The sequence below is a fragment of the Pleurodeles waltl genome, chromosome 9, assembly GCF_031143425.1.
Source record: "Pleurodeles waltl isolate 20211129_DDA chromosome 9, aPleWal1.hap1.20221129, whole genome shotgun sequence".
NCBI classification, from domain to species: domain Eukaryota; kingdom Metazoa; phylum Chordata; class Amphibia; order Caudata; family Salamandridae; genus Pleurodeles; species Pleurodeles waltl.
The window spans coordinates 223801913-223826844 of record NC_090448.1 but is presented as its reverse complement, the minus strand read 5'-3'; the positions used below and the strand labels follow the sequence as shown (position 1 = coordinate 223826844).

Sequence of the window (24932 nt, the reverse complement as noted above, 5' to 3'; positions counted from 1 at the left end):
TGGGTAGGGGGTCCTGCCACCTTTGTGGGGTGGCAGTGGGGTGGCGGGGATGGACTCGGGGGAGGGGGTGGCGGAGACCCCTATCAGTGCCAGTGAAGGAATTCCCTGGCACTGATATTGCTTACTGCCATGGATTTCATGGCGGTTCCAAACCCCATGAAATCCATGGCGGTAAGCCGGGTCATGATACCCCCAGCGGTCTTGTGACGGCCGCTGGGCTGGAGACCCAAGTCTCCAGCCCAGCGGTCGTCTCCGCCATTGAGGTGTGATCGAAGAAGTGGCGGATGACCATGGCGGTTACCGCCATGGTCATAATTCCAATTTTTTTACCGCCAGACTGTTGCCAGTAAAACCGCCACTTCTCCGTCAACCGCCAGGGTCGTAAAGACCCCCAAAGTCTTTGTTGGTCCTGAGACGTCAGAAACAGGAGGCAAGCTCAATCCAAGCCCTTGGAGAGCACTTTTGGGGAAAGCAAAGTCCTTCCAGCAAAGTCAGAGGCCAACAGGGCAACAGCAGGGCAGCAGTCCTTCTCAGCAAAGCAATCCAGATGCGTCCTTTGAGCAGCCAGACCTCTTGTCCAGCAGGTGCAGGTCCAGAAGTGTCTGAGTTGGTGGGGTCAGAGACCTAGTATATATACTCAAAAATGCCTTTGAACTGGGGGAGACTTCAAAGAGTGGTTTTGAAGTGCACAAGTTCCCCTTTCAGCCTGGTCCTGTCTGCCAGGGTCCCTGTAGGGGGTTATTGGTCCTTTGTGTGAGGGCAGGCCACTGGCCTTTGAAATGCAAGTGTCAGGCCCTCCACCCTTCCAGCGCAGGAAGACCCATTCAGTATGCAGATAGGACTGCGTGTCTTGTGTTTGTGGTTGTCTGTGTGAAATGCACAAGGGAGCTGTCAACCACAAAGACCAGAAGTTGATTGGAGGAAGGCTGGCACAGATGGTTTTAAGTGCAGAGAAATGCTCACTTTCTAAAAGTGGCATTTCTAAAATAGTAATATAAAATCCAACCTCACTAATAAGCAGGATTTTATATTGCCATTCTGGCCTTACTAAATATTACCTGGTAACCCCTTTAAGATCAGAATCTACCACTCAAAAAGTATATGAGTACAGTCCTAATGCTAGTCTATGAAAGGGGCAGGCTTCACTCTAGTGGAAAACAAATTTAGGAGTTTTTACTACCAGGGCATATAAAACACATATGTACATGTCCTGCCTTTTACCTACATATTACCCTGCCCTTTGGGTTACCTTGTACCTTCCTTAGGGGTGACTAATATGTAGAAAAAGGGGGGTTTAAGGCTTGGCAAGTACTTTTAAATGCAAGTTGAAGTGGCAGTGAAACTGCACACACAGGCCTTGCAATGGCAGGCCTGAGACATGGTTAATAGACTACTTATGTGGATGGCACAATCAGTGCTGTAGGCCCACTAGTAGCATTTAATTTACAGGCCCTGGGCACATGTAGCGCACTTTATTAGGGACTTATAAGTAAATCAAATATGCCAATTGGGGATGAACCAATGTTACCCTGTTTAAGGGAGAGAGCATATGCACTTTAGCACTGGGTAGCAGTGGTAAAGTGTGCAGAGTCCTAAAACCAGCAAAAACAGTGTCAGAAAAGTGTAGGGAGGCAGGAAAAAAGTTGGGGATGATCAGCCTAAGGCTGTAAGGTCTCACACAACCCATCCCCGCTCAGCCCTCACTCCCCAGGTTGATCTCAGCCCATCCCATTCCTCGGGGCCAAACCTAAACATTTAATCTTTTTTTTTAGGGTGGGCACGCGACTCCCTCCCCAGGTCAATCTTTGCCCCTGGGACCCCATTTTCCAAGGTGTGCCTATTTATTTTTGGGGGAAGGGGGCCACATGATTTCCCCTTCCAGGCCGACCTCAGCCCCGGGGATCCCATCCCCCAGGGAGTGGCCTAATTATTTATTTTTTCTGGGAGGGAGGGAGGGAGTGCGTGGCCCCTATCCCCAGGGCCGATCTTGGCCCCGGAGGTCCCCTTTCCCCGGACATGGCCTTGTGACCTTGGTGACCCCCATGGCATCCAGTCACAAACTCGAGGACCGTGGCGGGAGGCTGGAGGCCCCCAGAGTCCCAGCTGGCTTCCCACCTCCTGCCATTGCTGTCACAGAGAGGGAGCTACTAAAGCACCTCCCTCTCTGTGAGAGCAATTGTTTACTCTGTCTCCCTGCCTTCATCCTTATGGGCAGGCAGAAAGAGGAAACCTCCGCTCCGACGAAGGGAGAGCTGTCAAACAGCTCTCCCTTCATCGGACTGGAGTACTCGCTGTGGCTTAGCAGCAGCTTCAAAGCTGCCACCAAGCAACACACAAACAGCTATGTTCCGGGGTGGGCATCCTGGGACATAGCAGGAGCCAGTCTTGGGGGCGTGGCGGTCCCCAGGGCCATCAGTGGTTCCTCGAGGCAGACTGTGTGCCCCCGCCTCAATGTGCATAGCCCTGGGGATGTGGTGGTCCCCAGGCTTGTAGGGGGCCTGAAACAGACCCCCTTTCTAATTTTTAACACTTTGCCCCGTCGAGTCTCAAGATGGCTGCCAACACTTCCTGGTTTGAGGTTTTGGCAGCCAATCACAGCTGTGCATTTCCCCACACAAGCTCATCTTTTTTGCGAACCATTACAAAGGATCTGCTGCCCTAGATATACAGATTTATTTTCCCTTTAATTTCTCAAAAACTACTAAATAGATTTCCACCAAATAAGCGAAAGCGTGATCTGCGTACCAAAAGCTAGCATTCTGACAAATTTGGTGTAATTCCGTCCAGCGGTTCAGGCTTTCAGAATTAACATTTGAAATGCAAAGTTCTTTGACCCCCTTTTTTCTTAGTCCCCGCTTGACAGATCACCCCGAAACTTTCAAATCGCAACAAGAATCCACTTTTTTGGGAAAAATTTCATGAAGATTTGTCAAACGGTGCCGAAGATATAGGCAAGCCAAAAAACATTTTTTTCTGAGGAAACCTGGTCCTAACTATAACTGCCACCACCTGGCAATATACATATATTGCATATATTTATATACACACAAACTCTTCTGAAAAAACACAGCATCTCTAGTAGGAAAAGGGAAAAAAAATATCATGCAACACAATTATGGACATATGTAAGCAGGCCTCTTTGCCTTAAATTTGTAATGTTGACATTTAAAATTACATTAATAATATGTTAGCTAAATTATTTTCAACATATTTGCTCAGATGTTGCTTATAATTGGCTAAGTGAGGTTACCTACTACAAATTGTATGATGAATATGCACACATTATTTAATGTTGTAAATTACACTTTGTTAATACGTGCATTTAATTATGCATACATTTACAGTCCCTCAGGGGTAAGAGAAGGAATGAGTATGAATTTAGGATCAAAGTAATGGGGCAGACAGAAATTCTGCTGTCACCAAGGACAACCACAGGCGAGAGCATGGCTTTCAAACTAAGTGGTCGATTGGAAGGCTGTGGTGCTGCCCCTAAGTTCTTTTGCTGGTGAGTAGAGGAGCTGCAGCTCCCGATGGACAGGAGAGGAACTGCTGGTTTAACCACTCTTCCTTCCTACTCAACACTTGATCCAGCATGTTGGTCATTTAATCTCTAAGCTGATGCACACTGATCAGTACTGCTGAACTGAAATGCATCAAGGAAGGTGAGGTACACGTGTGGCAGGTGGTAAGATGCTTTGACAGGTGTGTATGGCCTGTCTGGGAATGTGCTGACTGGACTCTTGCTCCCACCCCAGTATTGAACCAAAAAGCAGAAAGGCAAGAACGTGAAGCCCTGCTTGCTGCATGCTGCTGTGATGGCAAGCAGTGAAACGCATCAGCGGGTTTTGCTTAGAGAAATTAAAATCAAATATGGTAGCTTTGCTGAAGAGGTACAGCTGCAACCACAAGCACAAGAAGGCAATTAGGCCACAACATATGCATTCCCCACTGGCTCCATTTTCAGGTTTAAAATATTGAATATTTGGTGCCTTATAACTACAGGCAGTGTACACTGCTGGATATTGGACAACAATGGAGGCACACTTTCAGGAAAGGCAACACATGTTAAGCTTTGTGTAATTTCGTACATCAGGTACCACTCTTCTAACAAGTACCAAGACAATAATGTCCCCATGAGGTGTTACTGTAAATTGAAAATGAAGTTAGTGCTGAAACAGGAATGGGTTTGCACCGGCATCTCCTGAATACCCCTTAAGTGACGACCCTACCAACAGTTACTATGCCACAGAATGCATTGTCAACAAATTAGTTCCTTGCTTATTTTTTGCATGAGGGACGTCGGACAAAAACGAGTACATCCTCCATTCCTTGGTACCGGAAATCTCCTTGTTTGTCATTTTTAATATAACCATATTCAGTTCAAATGTTTAAGCGTAATGCATCCGAGCTAAAACATGCTGCTGATTTTGCTAAAAATCAATAGAATTAGATGTTGTGAGGTTGTTTCATTGTTCCAGGCCCTCTTTTACATGGAGACGTTCTTTGTAATTTTAGGCCACTACCAGGTGAAGCAAGGCACGTGCGAAGTTGTCGCAGTCCACCGGTGTTGCAATAAAAACCGGATCGAAGAGCGGTCGCAAACCGTGAAATGTTCCTGTTTCCCTGGACAGGTTGCTGGGACAACAAGGGCTCGTCCCTCGTGCGTTGAAGGTGAGCAGACTGAAATTTGTTTCTGAGGTAATCTGATGTTTCTCCAAATACTTTCACCTTTCCCGCCCGCTTCTCTGACACAAAACCCTTCCAGGATTTGCTAGCATGGTGGCATTTAGACTTTATCATTCTTTGTCAGTTTATCTTTGAAAACTTCATCTCCGTCCTCGAGGATAATGATTAAAGTGCACAGATCTTATTCGCTTTAATCTGTTTAATATATGTGCTTGCCTGTGCCTTTCCAGTTATAAAAATGATTTGGAATTAAAAATTCTCTAACCACTTGAGAGTTTATCCAGTGACAAATATGCAGCGGCATGAATATTCTTATTGTTTGACATTTCTCGGTTAAGAAAAGACAGATTTCTTATCTTATTTGTCAATACAAAGGGTCTTAAATGACATGTTTTGCTCATTTCCATTTATATTGGAACACAGAACAAACATATTATACTGGTTTACAGATTATTAATGGTGCATTAAAAACTGATAATGCATTCCTTGATATTTTTGAGTTAATCCTTAAAAAGAAAAACATTTGTGTTCTGTTTCCATCTCTGCTTCTTAATTTATTTTAATAAAGACACAAAAATAAAACCAATTAGTAAGGGATGTACTTAGCAAGCCAGGTTTACGGGTTAGTGCACATAAAGTATAAATGTTTGCGCTTTAGGGGCATACCTGCTAATGGGCAACAAGCATTTAAAAATGAAATAGTCTTTGCCTTAACCAACTCACTCTCCAAAACCTAGGCACTATGAAAGAGGTACCAGTCCGAGGTTTTGGAGTGAAGACTGGCTAAACCAGTGCCTAGTTTGTAAAAGAAAGAGTGCGGGAGCCCAACTAGCTGCCCAGAATTCCGCAGCGCGACTATTGCCAAGGTCAGTCCATCCCTTGACTCGGTAGTTCACCACTGAAGACCCCCAGCACATTTATCCCACTCCTGCAGGTACCTGCTTTCTCTTTTTTAGACGAATTTTACGTCTTTCTTTTCCTCCTTCTTTACCCTTTGTGTGTTTTCCTTCTCATGTCCTGAAAATGTCGAATGATGAAAAATAAGTACTGGGCCCCAAAAATCAGTGCCGGTGCAGCCACCGGCTAAAATTAAGCATTGGGCTAAGCAGTTGTTCTTCCATTATGTGAACCTGCTTGAACTTTATTGCCTTCTGAATCATTTGCATTTGTGTTTTGTAATCGTCATACCAAGTTTGTCCCCAATTAGACCTGGGCATAATTTCAATTACGCTTATGTCATTTGTACAATTTTGCATTGCTCTTGTTATGCAGAATTCCAGCAATTACGCCATGTCGTGGAATTATGCACGGTTAGTGGCAAAGTTATAGTGCGGGGACACTGCAGCAATGCAAATGACTACACACGAGCAGCTGTCATTTGTACTACTTGTCTTTGGAGCTATTATTTAGTTCTAAATACGTCCTTGTGTCCATTATGAACTCGAGTTGCAAAGCTGCAGAGCAGTGGGTCTGCTTGATTGATAGCAGAGGAACTACTGGTTTAATCACACTTCCTTCCAACTCAATACTTGAGCCAGCTTGTTGGTCAAGTAAGTCCCAAGCTGATGCACACTGATCAGTACTGCTGAACTGAAATGTATCAAGAAAGGTGAGTGACGCCGGTGGTAAAATGCTTTGACAGGTGTGCATGGACTGTCTAGGCATGTGCTGACTGGATTATTGCTCACACCCCAGCATTCAATCAAAAAGCAGCAAGGCAAGTATGTGAAGCCCTGCTTGCTGCGGTAATGGCCGGCAGTGAAATACATCAGCGGGGTTTGTATGGAGAAATTAAAATCAAATATGGTAGCTTTGCTGAAGAGTTGGTAAACTCTTTCACACAAACTTCAGTGCTAAGACCCATATTAGCATTTTGTATAATAGTGAGGGTGTTAATATTACCATTATTAGATTCCCCCGTCATGAACTCTCCGTGAACCCCGGCACGTAGGTATGTGGTCAGACAGGCTCTTAGACCTAAGCCTGAGGTTAATGCTAATGACTGAGATGTCACAGGTGGGGGTAACACTTAGCTGTCAGGCAAACACACAAACAGGAAAACCTAGTTCAGATCCTACAGATAGGCACAGCAACACCACAGTGGTCCCCGGAGATTGGTTCAAATAAAACACAGCTGGCCAGAGGGATGCGGGCATTCCCAAAAACACCACTAAGTAGGATCCTGCATGTAGTTAGGAACACTTACCCTATCAGAACACAACACACAGAGCACATACAGCGACTGGGTGCCCCTCAGGCTGGACATCTGGACACATACTCGCTGGCCCGCAATGTGTGCCAACCTGTATTTACTATCTGGGACTATCTTTATGACTCCATGACAACTGTTCACATTTTTATCAAGAATGGAATGCTTTTATTGTTTTACGGTACTCAGGGAAATCTTTAAAACTTGCTTCAATCTAATGTATGTTGAGAGACAGTCCTCAGGCCCCGGTTCTGTAACTGCTTTCCCAGCCGTGATGTTTAATTGAACAAACTGTTCCTGTTTTGCCAGACGCCTCTTGTCTTTTGTTTTTTAAGGTAAATGCTCATTCAAGCAATATTTTGGTGTGCCAGCCAGGAGCTAATTGGTAGCTCGGACCAACTGCAGCTGAAGGAAGGAGACTTAGGGTGTAATTTGGACATTATGGAACCAGAACAATTGGGATCCAGGAGAGTAGGCATAGCTTGTATTTAGCCAAGAAGAGCCTATGTTTGATGAAGATATTCCTCTCTTTCTCTGTATAAATTGCTGTTATCTTTATCCCAGAGCTGATATCAACAAGATTATCAGACTCGCCTAGTCCCGAGCACTAAGAAGAGTTTCCTCTGGTTACAGCACTAGGAGCAGGCTAAGGTATTTGTGACAGGCTGTTCTCTTTATTTTTTGTTCCTCGTAAGCTTTTCTTCATGCCAGTTGAGAGGGTGTCATTTTGATACTGACACTGGTGATTTAACATGACTGTATTGTGTCTTGAGTGTTGTGTTTGTTGATGACCCAATGTGTTGTACCAGTAAATTAATTTAATTGTGTTTTGGCTTAATTATTGTGCTTTGTCAATGACTTAATGTGCTCTGAAGAATTTGCTGATTCTTACAAGTTGCTATTTGATGCGAAAGTAAGGCTTGCTATTTTGATGCCCAATTTCAAACTGTTTTGAGTTTATAATTTCACTTTTTCCTAGGTTGTAGTTCTTCATATGCATTGCTGTTCATGTTTGTTAAATGTTCATTTTAATGCATCTGTGAATAACTTTAAGCTCATTAGATCTAGTAACCCATATATATTTCACGCTACCAGATTAGATCTAGTAATCTATGTACATATTTCCCTGCCACCAGAGAAAAGATTTAAAATTCTCTAAAAAATAGAAAAACTAGATGCGTATAACTTAAAATCCCCTATAAAAAAGTATAAGTTAAAAGAGTAGCTATCCTCAAAAAGACTACCCAAAACCATCATGGAATCGCCTTTTAAAGCATATGCAAAATAAGTTCCCCACTCAGGCAAAAATAACTTATCAAGTTCTGCCATGAAATACACACACACCAAGGCACACATGTCCCCCTGGCCAAAAGAGGGACCCTTTGACACCAAAATAATTGAACACACAAGAATACACTTACACACAAAATACAAAGGGAAAAACAAGGACAAAAGGGAAGCATTACTAGAATTATGGTCCGTCTTTGAGGAGGCCCAGGCTGATAACATCTACCCGCAATCAGCAAGTAAAGTGCTTGCTCCTCCCCTGCCTCATCTGGGTATGGAGGTGCTCTCCCCAGCGGCTGCTCTCTCCTCATTAGTATTCACTAAATCCTCCAGTTGAGGGAGCACACGGAGTCCCTACCAAACAGCAGGTAGTTAGGTCTAGGCATGGTGGAGCAACAGGCCAATAGTGCTAGATCCCCCTGAAGTTCGATCCCCCTTCCATCACGTTCAGGCCCGAACCCCAGGGGAGGGCATGTGCCCCCACTGAATCTGGAAAGCACACTGAGTAACAGAGAGATTCATAGCAGTTCTGGACAACAAGTCAACTAGTGAGGGTGAGGAAAGGGGTCTCAGCCCTTCAGGATCTGGTGAGGAGTAGGGAGCCACAGGATATGCTCAGATAGCCGAGGAAACAACGGAAAGTGAGCTTGAGGGCAGGTTCTGATCAATATGATAGAGCCTGGCGGGAGGAGGGATACTAAAAACCAGAGGACATAGCGATTGTGGAAGACTGCATCCAACATGGAGGTGGTGATCTCAAGTGGAACTTCTCTTACATGCAGGAGTGTCTGAGGAGATGGGAATGCTATGTCGAGGTGAAACCAGTAAACCAGTAAAGTAAAGCTGCCCACAATGAGAATATGTCCTCTACTACAGAAGAGCACACCAGGGACCATCTCTGTGCCATGGGCTCAGTTGGACAAGAAAGGGCTAAGAGCCAAACTGCCACCGTTGTTGGAGGGGGCCAGGAAATGAATCTCGGGCTTTAAGAAGAACACCTCAGGAATAACCCAAGCAATGTTAAAAGTAAGCTAAGTCGCATTATCGGTGGGCAGACTAAGACAGTGTTTGCCCAAGCCTGCATCCCAGAAATCTCGCTGAATAACACAGAGCATGACGGAGCCACATTCAATTTTTATTGGCACTAAATATGGATGGCCCTGAAGGAAATGTTCCTGGACTGCCCAGATGGAGGATTGGTGTCAGACAAAATGAGAGAACGGTGGGGACAGGAGAAAGGACAGCTGTGAACTGATAAAGGCCCTCAGGTCATCTTCTTTTATACTATCTTCAAGAAGGGGCTAACACCACCAAATTGCAAAGTGGGTTGGACAGCATACTAGGGCTAGACACCACACTCTGATGGGAGATACAAGAGCACATATTGCATTTTCACAAAAAGAAACAGGAAGAGGCTGAGGAAAAACAGGAGCAGGCCCAGAGAGAAACCGATAAGTTGGTCCAACAGAAGCTGAGGAAGACCACCCTCGAAGGGACCATGTTGCCCGCAAGTGTGATAATGGCACCAGTCCTAAATGGAGCTCCACAACTGGGCCCCAAAGAGGTCTAATATAGCTATAACCATAGAAACCAGGGAGGAGGGTAGCAGCAAAACCCCATACAATGCCAATATTGCCATAGAATAGGCCTCATGCCTGGCAGATGCTGTTAGAAATGGGGTCTTTGGTTGGCAGTCAGGTTACCCCATGTCCAAGCAAGGACCCTCACTCTAGTCAGGGTAAGTCACACACAATCAAAATTATCCTGTGCCCACCCTCTGGTAGCTTGGCACTGAGCAGTCAGACTTAACTTAGAAGGCAATATGTAAAGTATTTGTGCAATAATTCATACAATAACACAATATAGCACCACAAAAATACACCACACAGTGTTTAGAAAAATGTATAATATTTATCTGGATATTTGCAGGTCAAAACGATCAAAGATGCAATAAGTAAATGTAGAGATATCACTGAAAAGTTATATAAAGTGTCTTAAGTCTTTTTAAAGCAAAAAAGTCTCTTTCAAGCACAAAGTACCTGATTTGCATGAAAAATCTCCGCAAAGGGCCGCAGAGAAGGAGAAGCGTGGAAACAAAGGGGTGTGCATCTATTTCACGGGCCACACACGGCGATGCTTCAGCTAGTTTCTAGGCAGGGACGGCTGTGCGTCGATTTCCATCGTTCGGGCATGGATCCTCTTCGGGTTGCGGGGTCCTCAGATGCCCCAGGGTCTGTGCGTGGAATCCTGGGCTTGCGGAGCCAAGTCACAAGCGCTGCATCGTTCCGGTGGGCGTTGCATGGAATTTTCTCCCACACGGCAGGCGCTGCACCGATTTCCCCTCTGGAAGTCGGGCTCCCTCGTCCCAGGTCGGCTCTGCATCGATCTGGTGGGTTGTGCGTCGAAGTTCCGGTCGCAACACAGGCGCTGCATCGATCTTCTCCTTGTGAAGTCGCGTTGCGTCATTCCTGTTCGGCGTGCTGTGAATTTCTCACCACGGGGCATGCTGTGCATCGGTTTTAGCAAGCTATGCATCGAATTCTCGCTGCACAAGGAGTCCAGTTGCAAGAGAGAAGTCTTTTTGGTCCTGAGACTTCAGGGAACAGGAGGCAAGCTCTATCCAAGCCCTTGGAGAGCACTTTTTCACCACAGCCAGAGAGCAGCAAGGCAGCAGGGCAACAGCAAGCCAGCAGTCCTTCACAGAAAGCAGTCACGTGAGTCCTTTGGGCAGCCAGGCAGTTCTTGGCAGGATGCAGGTTCTGGTTCCAGTTATCTTCTCCAGGAAGTGTCTGAGTTGGAAGGGGCAGAGGCCCTGTTTATATACCCAAATGTGCCTTTGAAGTGGGGGAGACTTCAAAGAGTGGCTTAGAAGTGCACCAGGTCCCCTTTCAGTTCAATCCTGTCTGCCAGGGTCCCAGTAGGGGGTGTGGTAGTCCTTTGTGTGAGAGCAGGCCCTCCAATCTCCCAGCACAGGAAGACCCATTCAAAATTCAGATGTATACACGTGAGGCTGAGCATCATGTGTTTGGGGTGTGTCTGAGTGAATGCACAAGGAGTTGTCAACTAAACCCAGCCAGATGTGGATTGTAAAACACAGAAAGATTTAAGTGTAGAGAAATTCTTACTTTCTAAAAGTGGCATTTCTAAAACAGTAATATTCAATCCAAATTCACCAGTCAGCAGGATTTTATATCACCATTCTGGTCATACTAAATATGACCTTCCTACTCCTTTCAGATCAGCAGCTACCACTCAAACAATGTATGAGGGCAGCCCCAATGTTAGCCTATGAAGGGAGATGGCCTCACAGCAGTGTAAAAACGAATTTAGGTGTTTTACACTACCAGGACATTTAAACTACATAGTACATGTCCTGCCTTTTGCCTACACAACACCCTGCCCTATGGGTTACCTACGGCCTACCTTAGGGGTGTCTTATATGTAGAAAAAGGGTGGTTTTAGGCTTGGCAAGTACTTTTAAATGCCAAGTGCACACACAGGCCTTGCAATGGCAGGCCTGAGACACGGTAAAGGGGCTACTTAAGTGGGTGGCACAATCAGTGCTGCAGGCCCACTAGTAGCATTTAATCTACAGGCCCTGGGCACACATAGTGCACTCTACAAGGGACTTATAAGTAAATTAAATAGTCCAATTGGGTAAGATCCAATGTTATCATGTTTAAAGGGAGAGAGCATATGCACTTTAGCACTGGTTAGCAGTGGTAAAGTGCCCCGAGTCTAAAAACCAGCAAAGACAGTGTCCAAAAAGTGGAGGGAGGCAGGCAAGAAGTTAGGGGGTGACCATCCTAAGTCTGTCAGGTCCAACAGAGGCTGACTAAATTTACACCACAAACAGAAGTCAAAGAGCTGGGGTTGGGCCCCACAACATTTTTATCTATGAAACCAAGTCCAGGGGAACCTGAAAGCACCTTACATTCAGCCAAAGGAAAGTCATCCTACTGCCACCCCACAGCAACAGGGGTCAGGCAGTGGGACTAGCACATAGGATCAGCAACCACAGACTGGAAACCCGTGACGGTCTCAAATGTGCAGAAAAACTTAATATCCCCAAAGCAAAGCATCCATTTTGCACACACCTTAGAATTCACCACAGTAAAACTCAAAAGAAAGGCAAACGAGACAACATTAGCGTTTTCAAACTTTACTTGCATCCACCATACACGGTTGCTGTGTGGCTGTTGACTGGGTATCCTCATTAGATTATGCCATTTAGGGTTGCTGTGTGGATGTCAGTCGAGTATCCTTGCTAGATTTTGCCATTCCATGCACCTGTTAGAGCCTAGGCCCCACCCTGCTGCTGATCCCCCAAGGCAGGGTCGGTTGGCCACACCCCATGGGGAAGCAGTCTGATGAAGGGGGGCATGGTGGCTCCCCGACCGGTGCTTGTAAAATAGGTACTCCAGGTCCTCGCACCCACATATGAATTGGGGTGGGTTCCTATAATTTGGTCTGAAGGTCCCCATTCTGAGGCTCTCAGCCGGGATTGTCTTTCTTGCCTAGCCCCAGCAGCAATAGTGCCCCCAGCGATCCCAAGCCAAATGAGGGCCCTCTTCTTGTTCCAAAATGAAGCTGTCCTCCTGTGCTGGGAGCCAGGCTTCTTGTGTGCTTGGGGAAGCCTAGACCCCATAACCCTCACAGCGCACGCATGATTTACAACAGATTTTGGAACACCACATGGCATCCAGTCAGTAGATGGGGTTTACCAGGACAACCAGACATCACAGTCCATTTCCATGATCCAGGCAAACTCCAACGAGTTCCTGGCTTTGCTCCAGACTCTCCATGCAGCAATATCTTTGCCACCTCCTCTCTCCCAGAGCTTCAAAACAGCAGCCAAGAACATTAGGCCCAAAAATAAATGGTCAGAGGGAGAGTGGGGTGCCAAGGAATGGAGTCCAAAAACACCCACCACAGCTCTGAGCAGAGTAGAATGCAGAAATGTGCTCACTTCCGCAGTAGGCCTAGCAATCAGGCAACACGCAAGGTCTCATACTCCATTTGAAGGGAGCAACAATCTCAAACGGAAACTCTTCAAATCAGAGGCACACGAGGGACACGGAACAACTCTCCGACCCCCTCCAGTTCATGACAGTAAAAATCTGAGGTTTAGGGAAACGCCTAAAAAAACAAACGAAGCCCAAAGCTAACCCAAAAGTAGCTAAAACACCTGGCGCCACTTGTGGGTTTGATGGTTTAGTAATTCAGCTAGAGGGGAGAATGTTAATATTGGATTAATCAATGTTGATGCACAAAGTGATAAATTTATATACACAAACGCAGTCGCATTACCATGATTAGATTCCTCCGTCGTGAACTCTCCATCAACCCTGGCTCATAGGCATGTGGTCAGGCAGGCTTGGAGACCTAAGCTTGAGGTTAATGACTGACAGGTCACAGGTGGGGTAGCCAGCAAGCAAATGCATAAACAGGAAAACTTAGATCAGATCCCACAGATAGGAACAGCAACACACACATTGGTCCCCAGAGATTGGCCACAGTAAAACACACATGGCTAGAGGGATGCGTGCATTCCCAAAAATACCATAAAGTTAGATGCTGCTTCTAGTTAGGAACACTTAGCCAATCAGAACACAACATACATACCACAGGCAGCAACCAAGTCCCCCTCAGGCCGGACGTCTGGACACATACTCGCTAACCCACATTGTGTCCGCACCGGGTTGAGGTCCACCTGCATTTACTATATGGGACTATATTTATGACTCCTTGACAACTGTTCACATTTTTATCAAGAAAGGAATGTGTTTTTATTGTTTTATGGTACTCAGAGAAATGCATAAAAACTGCTTGAATTCGATGTACATTGAGAGACAGTCCTTAGACCCCAGTTCTGTAACTCCTCTCTTGGCCATAATGTTTAATTAAACAAACCATTCCTGTTTTGCCAGATGCCTATTATCTTTTGTTTGTTCAGGCAAATTCTTATTCTAGTAACAAGGAGGAGGATACTTTTATGAGATGAGGGTGGTTTTTCCATATCTTGGTGTGATGTAGGAGAAGGATCGACCTCCAGTTTTGCTTTTGTGGGTGCTGGGAATGTATGCGAGTGAGAGTGAGGAAGGTGTCTGGTTGGTTGGTGAAAGTGTTTGCGGCTGTTCATATATTCTGGTCCTGTGATGTTTAGGGCTTTGTAAGTGTGCATGAGAAGTTTGAATTGGCTGTGCTTGTGAATGGGGAGCCAGTAAAGCTTCTTGAGGTGCGGCGTTATGTGGGTGTGGTGTAAAAGGTCAAGTATGAGTCTTGCTGCGGTATTCTGGATGGTCTGGGCCCTGTGTTGGAATTGTGTGGAGATTTGGACAAAGAGGTTGTATCTAATCCCTCCTCCTCAAGGGTTGATGATGGTTTCAGTTCAGTTATGGGGTGTGAGACACGGGTAAAGGAGGTTTTTGGGGAGCTTTGGGGGATTTTAATCCTACCTGATTATGTAGTTGATATTTCGGTCCCTTTACACAAAGTATTTACTGATGTATTCCAACTTAATTGGGCTGCAAGGGGGATGTTGCCTGTCCTATTGACAGTTTTTCCTTTCAATTGTATACACCGTGAAGATAGTTAAACTGTTATCATAGAACAGTGAAACACCACAAGATATGAAGAGAGTTGAGGGACTTATCACCTGATATATTTTGCTTGCATGAGCCACACTTTAGAAGATTGGACGTATATCTAATGAAGCACTGAATGGACCCCACTTAATTGAATGGCGCTATCAACACCAAGTAAAGGGGGAGGTATAATAGACATACATAAAGATTTCTCATTTGATGAGGTAAACGTGGTCATTGATAAGGAGGAGTGGTGCCATATTTATCTTCAAGACCTACACCAGACAATTAAGGCTAGAACCATTATCTTACAGGCCTTATTTTTAAGATAGGGAATGGGGTTGTATTAGTCTACTGTGAGTCACTATAAGGCATCCAAACAAAAGATACCTATGGGGAATGATGTCCACAGCTTTGCTGCAAGGAGTGAGGGAACTAGGAACTGACAATTTGTGGCATCACAAACATAAAGACAGGACTTTACTTTTTTCGCATGTTGAAAGATCCTACTTCCATATCAACCTTCTTTGGGGAGCTCTGGATATCCAAGAGCTAATAGCTTCATAATGGTATCAGACCATGCCATGGAAGTCTGGGAGGGTGAGTGTTACAAGATCCCTAAAAAGGACCGAGTTAGAGATTTGACAAATCCCCTCTCCGGGATGACCTGGTCCATTGAGAACTCAGTAGAGACATGGAACAGTACTTTGGGGAAAACAACATAGAAGCAGCAGTGCCCAGTGTTTGTTTGGGATGCCTTCGAAGCAGTGTTTGACGGGCAATGCATAGCAGAGCAGTCTAAGTTCCTCTCGATAGACAAGACCTATATGGCATCTTTGGAAGGAGATCTCAAGGCACCATCGGACTGCCATAAAAATATGGGTTCCCTGAAGACCTTATGAGTGGCGGCCACCCTTATGAAGAAGAAGAGATTCTTCACCACAGAAAAATTGGAGAAGGCTTTTCTGTGCTTAAAGAAAAAGTTCTAAGATCAGCAGAATAAAAATGGCTCCCTGCTAGCAATAAGACTGGGCACCAAGGCAGCAGTCTTAGGATTCCAGAACTGCATGGACTGGGGTGGGTGGATATCCTCAACAGCCAAGAGAACAAGGTAAAGGCCTTTGAGGACTTTTACGCCACTCTGTAGTGGGGAGACCAGTCCTTCCTGCCAAGATAGCCATCTTATTTGCACAGATCCATCTACCTAAACTCTCAGAGGCCGATAGAGATTGGAAAAGCTGATTGCAGACCAGGAAGTCTCTCACATTATCCAGGATCTGCACCCAGACGAAACCCCAGGGATTACTAATCCTTCCTGCAAATATTTCAAGTCTAGACTAGTCTCCCACCTGGTATTGCTCTTTAATTAATTCTTACCATCACATACTATCTACTGTGGCTTCAGCCAATATTACCCTAATACACTAGCTGGGTAGACCAGCTCACCAGCTCTGTAGACCTACTAAACTTCTTAACTCGGATGCCAAGATTGAATAATAGGCTTCAGCCACACTTAATGCACCTGATATATCTGGGTCAATTAGGTTTCATCTCCCATAGGAAAGCCGTGGATAACATTAAATGTACCCTACATCTTATAGGAAAATCCAGTTGTAGGGGCATCCCTATGTGATCCTGTTGCTAGATGCCAGAAAAAGCCCTTGATAGGATCAGCCGGCCCTTCCTTGCACAGGACCCGGAAATCATTGTAGGTTTTCCTGTGAAGCTGACCTGGCTGTTGGGCAGTTACAAATCCCCTACAATGTGGGTCCTGGTTAACAGGATCAATCAGAGGAGATTCATCTGTCAAGGGGGACTCAACAAGGCCGCCCGCTCCCTCCCCTTTTATATGTGCTGGCAATTGAAACCCTTGTGGCAGCTATCAAACAACATGCAGACATTAGATGGATGTCCTTCAGGGGAGACCAAAATACTATACATCTGTTTGCAGATGATATTCTCCTCACACTAACAGATTTGATAATCTGCAACCCCCATATTATGAAGGTCTTGGAATTGTATGAAAGGAAGTCAGGCTTTAGGGAGAACCTTGATAAGTCAGAAATGCTTAGTGTGGGTCTCACACTGGAAACCAAGAGCAAACTCACTAACATTCTCTCAATCCACTTGGCACCCAATAACAAAAGGAAATTTCTAGAAGTCTACATTACTACATTACACCACAGCACCACCAGCTTTATGCCACAAGTTTATCCATTCTACTAAAGCCAATCTCCAGAAATCGAGGGCAATATATATATATCCTGGCTGGGTAGGGTGGCAGTGATGAAACAAAATATCCTGTCTACTTTGCTCCACATTTTCCAAGGGCTCCCAGTCAAATTCCCCAAAAGCAACATGAAAAACCTTCAGCTAGTGATAAACCTCTTTATCTGGGGTTGAAGGAAGACTAGGGTGTCTAGGAAGGTATGGCAGGTGATGAAACATGAAATAATACAAGGTGGCCCAACTGTGAGTCTTCTTAGAATATTCCATATGCAAAACCGAACATCATTCGATCCATATGGGTACAGCGGTACTGAGCCCAGCCCTGTGCGTCATACCCTGGCTTCCTAGATAGGCCAGACTACAAGTATTTTAGATTTCCCTCAGCCATAGGCTGACCATGGATATTTGAGATTCTTTGACAAGGAGTTAGCACCTGACCCTCCTTCCCCTCCTCCTTTACCTCATTGCAGAGCAATGCAAATTGTACTCCAGAGATTAGGGGTCTTTGCTCACTGGTACAATAGTGACTGTAAATATTATGACATTTGTTCCTTGAAACCACTATTAAAGATTTTACCCAGTGTTAAAGAGAACACAGCATACATGATCTTGGTTGTATGAGATATTTCTAATTATGCCACTGGGCCTTGCACCCACTAAATAATTCAGCACCTACTAGAACCCTCATGCCATGGGAGAAACTATTCACAATACATGTTGGACCAAAGAGGTTCATCTGTAATTTCTATGCATTTCTCACTAAGATAGGCAGGAACATGAATTGGTCACATATGGAACAGTGTTCAAGATTACTAGGAAAAACCATCCTAACATCAAAGTGGCAGAAACTCTGGATCAATATCTCCTCCTGTTACAGAAGTGTATAGGGTACCATGTACAAAATCATGCCAATTTGGCAAGTCACACGTCCCAAATAGTAAAAGATGAACAAATCAGCAGATGACCTATGTTGGAGGGGCTGAGGCCAGAAGGGGGGCATGATTAATGCACGGTTGTCCTGTTCTGGATTCCCAACCTTTTGGAAGGAGGTCCTGAACCACATTAGTGGCGTGGTGGGATATCCGTTGAAGTTTGATATTGCAATATTTGTCCTTGGCCTCAGGAGGCTTGAAATTGCTTTTCCACCAATGGTGAATTGGGGATTGATTATCAACATTCTCAAAAGCAACTCTTGGCACTGAAGTGGAAGTCCCCAAAGGTACCAAAAATTCAAGAATGGGTAGGAAAGCTTTGGACAATACTGGGGATGGAGAAGCTGTCCTTGGAACTCAGCGATCCCCATCATAAATGTGAAGCCAATTAAAAGCATTGTTGGACTCACTAATGAACAAAGGGATGGAGTACAGGTACTCCTGACCCCTAAGATCCCTCGGACTCACAAGCATTTGAGATAATGTATGAAAACTTTGCTATCCCTGTATTCATGATGCATACGTTACTGTGTTGTCTCACCTCAGGTTTGCTAAAAAATGCAATCACTGGGGGGTTTCTTTTTGCTTCTTTTCATGTTACCAAGTATGGATTGGAGGTTTTGGGGGGGGAGTCTCAGGAAGAAGGATTGTCTCTCCTAAATTGTGCTTTCTTTTCTGGTACAGGTTGTAAGCTGTGGAGAAAATCAATAACATTTTGGTGGAAACAAATATGTTTATTGGTTTTAGATTCAAAACTCAATGCACAATTTAAAATCGCATTCAGAAGTACTGCAATCAGACGAGGTACTGTTTTACAGACCATAAACAATTTGGTCACTGGGTTCATTTGATTCATATCATATTTACTATCAGGAACGTGCCTGACAGTACAGCATTCACAATGATGTTTTAATTTCTGTTCATTGATGCAGGGAATTAGACAGCACTATCAACCTTGTGCAATAGCTGTAGTTAAATCCAGCATTTACAGATCTGCCATCAGATTTGTGGATTAGTCTGAGCAACAGACCATCCCAGTCAACAATGCCTCCTACGCGTCCAGTATTAAATTGCTACTGAATTGGTGGTGGGTTAAACCTTACAAATGCACCTGTCTTGGACTACCATAAATATTAAAACTCTGTGAACTATATTGTCGCCCAATATCTATGGCTATACCTGTGCACAAATCACGGCACCTGCCACCACAGGGGCAATCCTGAAAGGATTACATGCAAAAAGATATGGATAGTGCACCACTGCGCAAAATCAGTAAAGTCCAGTAACACAACGTTGTCTTTTAAAAATCTTCATTTTTTATTATTGCTTTTTCTTGAACAAATAAGCAATCAGCCAACGCGTTTCGTCCTACACAAAAGGACTTCTACAGGGCTGAAATGTAACACAAAAAGAATGTATATATCACACCAGGACAGAAAAAACACAATAAATACAAAAATAATTTAACAACAAAAAGAAAATGTACAAAAAACATACAAAACGTATATACAAAAAATCACCTCTAATACACATACTTATGGTCATAAAGAACTCATATTCATAAGAGACAAGGGACACATGCTACCAGGAATGTTATTCACACATATAGTCGATGAAGACATATATTTTAATATATCACATGACACATATTACTAATATTTACAAAGACAAAATACAAAAAACTAAATATAAACACCAGTTTTTTAAAAAAAGGATATAATCTACATAGTTCTAAAGATTTTTATAATATCGCCATCATTCTGTAATTTTTAACAATATATTTATTGAAAAGAAAAAATTATAATAATACATTTTTTATATATAGAGAAATAAATATGATATCAAACACATCATACCTTATATTTGCATGGTCTTTAAATTGATTGTCTTTCCATATTATTGGAATTAAATGTCCAACCTATTATTACTAAAAAGAATGACAACACTATGTAATATCCCACGGATTGAGAAACGAGTAACAACCAAAATTATCGACTACCCACACATAAATTTAATATTTTCAAAATTTTCAAAAGATGGAGAATTTAAAAAGAGGTCAACAAACTCCATGAACAAATAGCCCTACATAAATGGCCAAAAATGCCACAAAGAAAGACCACCAAAAGAGTCCATAATATAATTTTTTTTAAAACATGAGAAATTGCACTCTAAAGATAATAACCAAAGCTTTTAAGAATAAATTTATAAATATAGCTATTTCTATTTTACAAGAAACCACATCTCATAAACCATAACCCCACAAACCTACAAGTGCTTAGACAAAAACATACATTTATAAATTCTAACACCACACATGTACTAATATGCTATTAATTTGTGTTATTACTACAAAACAATCCCAATGGGAGAGGAAATTAATAGGCATTCTACAAAACAGTATTCCACAGGATGACATTTACAAAGAAAAGGCATTTGCGGTATATTTAAATTTAAATGCCTAGTCATCGATAATACTGCCTGAAAGGTCCGTGAAGCAAGTGAAATTGCAATCAATTAGTAACCGCTTACCCCATAACATAAGGGATCAGCCATGTCCATCCCAGTCGGCAAAGAAAGTGAACTGAGCCTAGCTTGACATTCGCTTTTAAACCCTGGGCAATCTAGATAACGAGATTATTTGACACAGATGGCATACTCATTGCTATGGCGACCGTTCTGGAATAAGAATAGTCGCCATCTTAGGTAAACAGATCGGCCATTTTTGAAGGTGTCATCCATTCTATAAACAGATGTATAGGATCCATCTAGCATTATAGGGGCTTAACAGGAGTTTTGATCAAGCCCTAAAAAGTAAAAAGAAACTGATACTCTATACTAAAGAGGACCCAAGATGCATTTAAGTTGCTATAGCGACTATGATACGATAAAATTACTCTTCATATCGCATAAATACGTCGGCCATTTTGAACTGGTGTCAACTATACTGAGAACCGACGGAGCCTAATACATTCTTATAATAAAGCCCTAAAGTATAAAGCTTACAGACTATGCCATGTTATATTAACATGACATAGGAAGAGCCACGAAAAACTGATCGTTTTAAAATGGGGTGTCAGCCATCTTAGAAGGATGTAATCAATAACATAGATGGTGGCAAAACAAGGAGGAATATAGATAAGACATTGTTGGGGCTTAAAAACGATTTTAATAAAGCCCTACAAGATAAGAAGAGAAAGATAATCTGTGATGTATAACACACAGGAAACATACCCGTCGCCATAGCGACCATAGTACCATTGAAATATTCGCCATAATGGATAAAGGCGTCGGCCATTTTGAACTGGTGTCAATTATACTAAATGTATATAGATTATATGACAATTATGGCCCATCATCTATTGGTGGTGAGTATCCAATTCAGAAAACCCTAAAATTGTGAAATTCTAAAAAGAAATTTACCAACGGGGGAAAAAAGAGAGAACAGAGACCTAACAAGCGATGCCTATTTGAAGGAAATAATGGAATTCTTTATCTGTATTGTTGCCCATACTCACGGCGCGTAGGCGGCATATCCATGCTGCCTCTCTGCGCCGCAGGGTCAATTCTCTGTCACCCCCTCTTTTGTTTGGTGGTACCGTATTAATCCTATGAAACCAGATCTTATTGTCATCTGTATGTTGTTCCAACATATGCAGTGACAGAGGATATCTAATGTCTTTATTCTTAATTGCACGGACATGTTCTTGTATACGGAGTTTGAGAGGCCTTATAGTGCTGCCAACATAGATTTTACCACATCCTAAAATGTAAACAACATATCTCGTTTTACAGTTGATGAACTGTTTGATTTCACAGCTTTTATGAGAATTGTAGCAGAACTTTTTGATCTTATCAATACCCAAGCGACAGATGTTGCACTCATGACATATAAAGAAACCTAGTGGGCCCATAGGTAGCCACGTAGATGATTTATTTGTAGCAATATAACTAGGGCACAAGTGATCCCTAAGGGTTCTACCTCTTCGATAGATTATCTGATGTTTTTCGGAGAATTGGGTAACAAATCTCACAAGGGTCTGCTCCTTTCTTCTTTTGTCACTATTACTATTATTCATTACAAGCGTATTGCTTCTCATTAGTAACAGTGTCCTACATGCCAGCAGTGCCCATCCTAAGTCTGTGATCAACAATATCCCCTTCGGAGAAATGGTCTGCATAAGACGCAATTGTAGCACCAACAAGACATTCACTACACATGTCGATAAAGCCAAACAAATATTCAGAAATCGAGGCTATGGAGAACATATCCTGACAAAAGCGGAAAAGCAAGTAGGACACTAATGAGAAGCAATACGCTTGTAATGAATAATAGTAATAGTGACAAAAGAAGAAAGGAGCAGACCCTTGTGAGATTTGTTACCCAATTCTCTACATCAAGTAATGACATATATAAGATCATTAGGAAGCATTGGCATTTACTATTGGAAATACCTAATATTCGTAATTGTATCTCCGAAAAACCTCAGATAATCTATCAAAGGGGTAGAACCCTTAGTGATCACTTGTGCCCTAGTTATTTTGCTACAAATAAATCATCTACGTGGCTACCTATGGGCCCACTAGGTTTCTTTATATGTCATGAGTGCAGCATCTGTAGCTTGGGTATTGATAAGATCAAAAAGTTCTGCTACAATTCTCGTAAAAGCTATGAAATCAAACAGTTCATCAACTGTAAAACGAGATATGTTGTTTACATTTTAGGATGTGGATGTGGTAAAATCTATGGTGGCAGCACTATAAGGCCTCTCAAACTCCGTATACAAGAACATGTCCGTGCAATTAAGAATAAAGACATTAGATATCCTCTGTCACTGCATATGTTGGAACAACATACAGATGACAATAAGATCTGGTTTCATGGTATTGATACGGTACCACCAAACAAAAGAGGGGGTGACAGAGAATTGACCCTGCGGCGCAGAGAGGCAGCATGGATATGCCGCCTACGCGCCGGGAGTATGGGCCACAATACAGATGAAGAATTCCATTATTTCCTTTAGATAGGCATCCCTTGTTAGGTCTCTGCTCTCTCTTTTTTCCCCTGTTGGCTAATTTCTTTTTAGAATTTCACAATTGTAGGGTTTTCTGAATTGGATACTCACCCCCAATAGATGATGGGCCATAATTGTCATATAATCTATATACATTTAGTATAATTGACACCAGTTCAAAATGGCTGACACCTTTATCCATTATGGCGAATATTTCAATGGTACTATGGTCGCTATAGCGACGGGTATGTTTCCTGTGTGTTATTCATCACAGATTATCTTTCTCTTCTTATCTTGTAGGGCTTTATTAAAATCATTTTCAAGCACCAACAATGTCTTATCTATATTCCTCCTTGTTTTGCCAGCATCTACGTTATTGATTACATCCTTCTAAGATAGCTGACACCCCATTTTAAAAAGGATCAGTTTTTCGTGGCTCTTCCTATGTCATGTTAATATAACATGGCATAGTCTGTAAGCTTTATACTTTAGGGCTTTATTATAAGAATGTCTTAGGCTCCGTTGGTTCTCAGTATAGTTGACACCAGTTCAAAATGGCCGACGTCCTTATGCGATATGAAGAGTAATTTTATTGTATAATAGTCGCTATAGCAACTTATATGCATCTTGGGTCCTGTTTAGTATAGAGTATCAGTTTCTTTTTACTTTTTAGGGCTGGATCAAAACTCCTGTTAAGCCCCTATAATGCTAGATGGATCCTATACATCTGTTTATAGAATGGATGACACCATTCAGAAATTACCGATCTGTTCACCTAAAATGGCGACTATTCTTATTCCAGAACGGTCGCGATAGCAATGAGTATGCCACCTGTGTCAAATAATCTCATTTTCTAGATTGCTCAGGGTTTAAAGGGGGATGTCAAGCTGGGCTCAGTTTACTTTCTTTGCCGACTGGGACGGACATGGCTGATCCCTTATGTTATGGGGTAAGCGGTTACTAATTGATTGCAATTTCACGTGCTTCACGGACCTTTCAGGCAGTATTATCGATGACTAGGCATTTAAATTGAAATATACCGCAAATGCCTTTTCTTTGTGAATGTCATCCTGTGGAATGCTGTTTTGTAGAATGCCTATTAATTTCCTCTCCCATTGGGATTGTTTTGCAGTAATAACACAAATTAATAGCATATTAGTACATGTGTGGTGTTAGAACTTATAAATATATGTTTTTGTCTAAGCACTTGTAGGTTTGTGGGGTTATGGTTTATGAGATGTGGTTTTTTGTAAAATAGAAATAGCTATATTTATATATTTATTCTTAATAGCTTTGGTTATTATCTTTAGAGTGCAATTTCTCGTGTTTTTTTGAAATTATATTATGGGCTCTTTTGGTGGTCTTTGTTTGTGGCATTTTTGGCCATTTATGTAGGGCTATTTGTTTATGGAGTTTGTTGACCTCTTTTTAAATTCTCCATCTTTTGTAAATTTTGAAAATATAAAATTTTTGTGTGGGTAGTCGATAATTTTGGTTGTTACTCGTTTCTCAATCCGTGGGATATTACATAGTGTTGTCATTCTTGTTAGTAATAATAGGTTGGACATTTAATTCCAATAATATGGAAAGACAATCAATTTAAAGACCATGCAAATATAAGGTATGATGTGTTTGATATCATATTTATTTCTCTATATATAAAAAATGTATCATTATTATGTTTTCTTTTCAATAAATATATTGTTAAAAATTACAGAATGATGGCGATATTATAAAAATCTTTAGAACTATGTAGATTATATCCTTTTTTTAAAAAACTGGTGTTTATATTTTGTTTTTTGTATTTCGTCTTTGTAAATATTAGTAATATGTGTCATGTGATATATTAATATATATGTCTTCATCAACTATATGTGTGAATAACATTCCTGGTAGCATGTGTCCCTTGTCTCTTATGATTATGAGTTCTTTATGACCATAAGTATGTGTATTAGAGGTGATTTTATGTATATATTTTTTGTATGTTTTT

The 24932-nt window shown here is 42.5% G+C and overlaps 1 protein-coding gene across 1 annotated transcript in view; it reads left to right on the top strand.

Annotated features, from left to right (window-relative positions):
• Positions 1-24932, top strand: part of LOC138259613 (uncharacterized) — a 981703-nt gene that overhangs the window by 705355 nt on the left and 251416 nt on the right. Inside the window, exon 4 of the mRNA XM_069207454.1 lies at positions 4516-4671. Coding sequence (XP_069063555.1) covers positions 4516-4671 — 156 coding nt within the window. The remainder of the gene's footprint in view (positions 1-4515; positions 4672-24932) is intronic.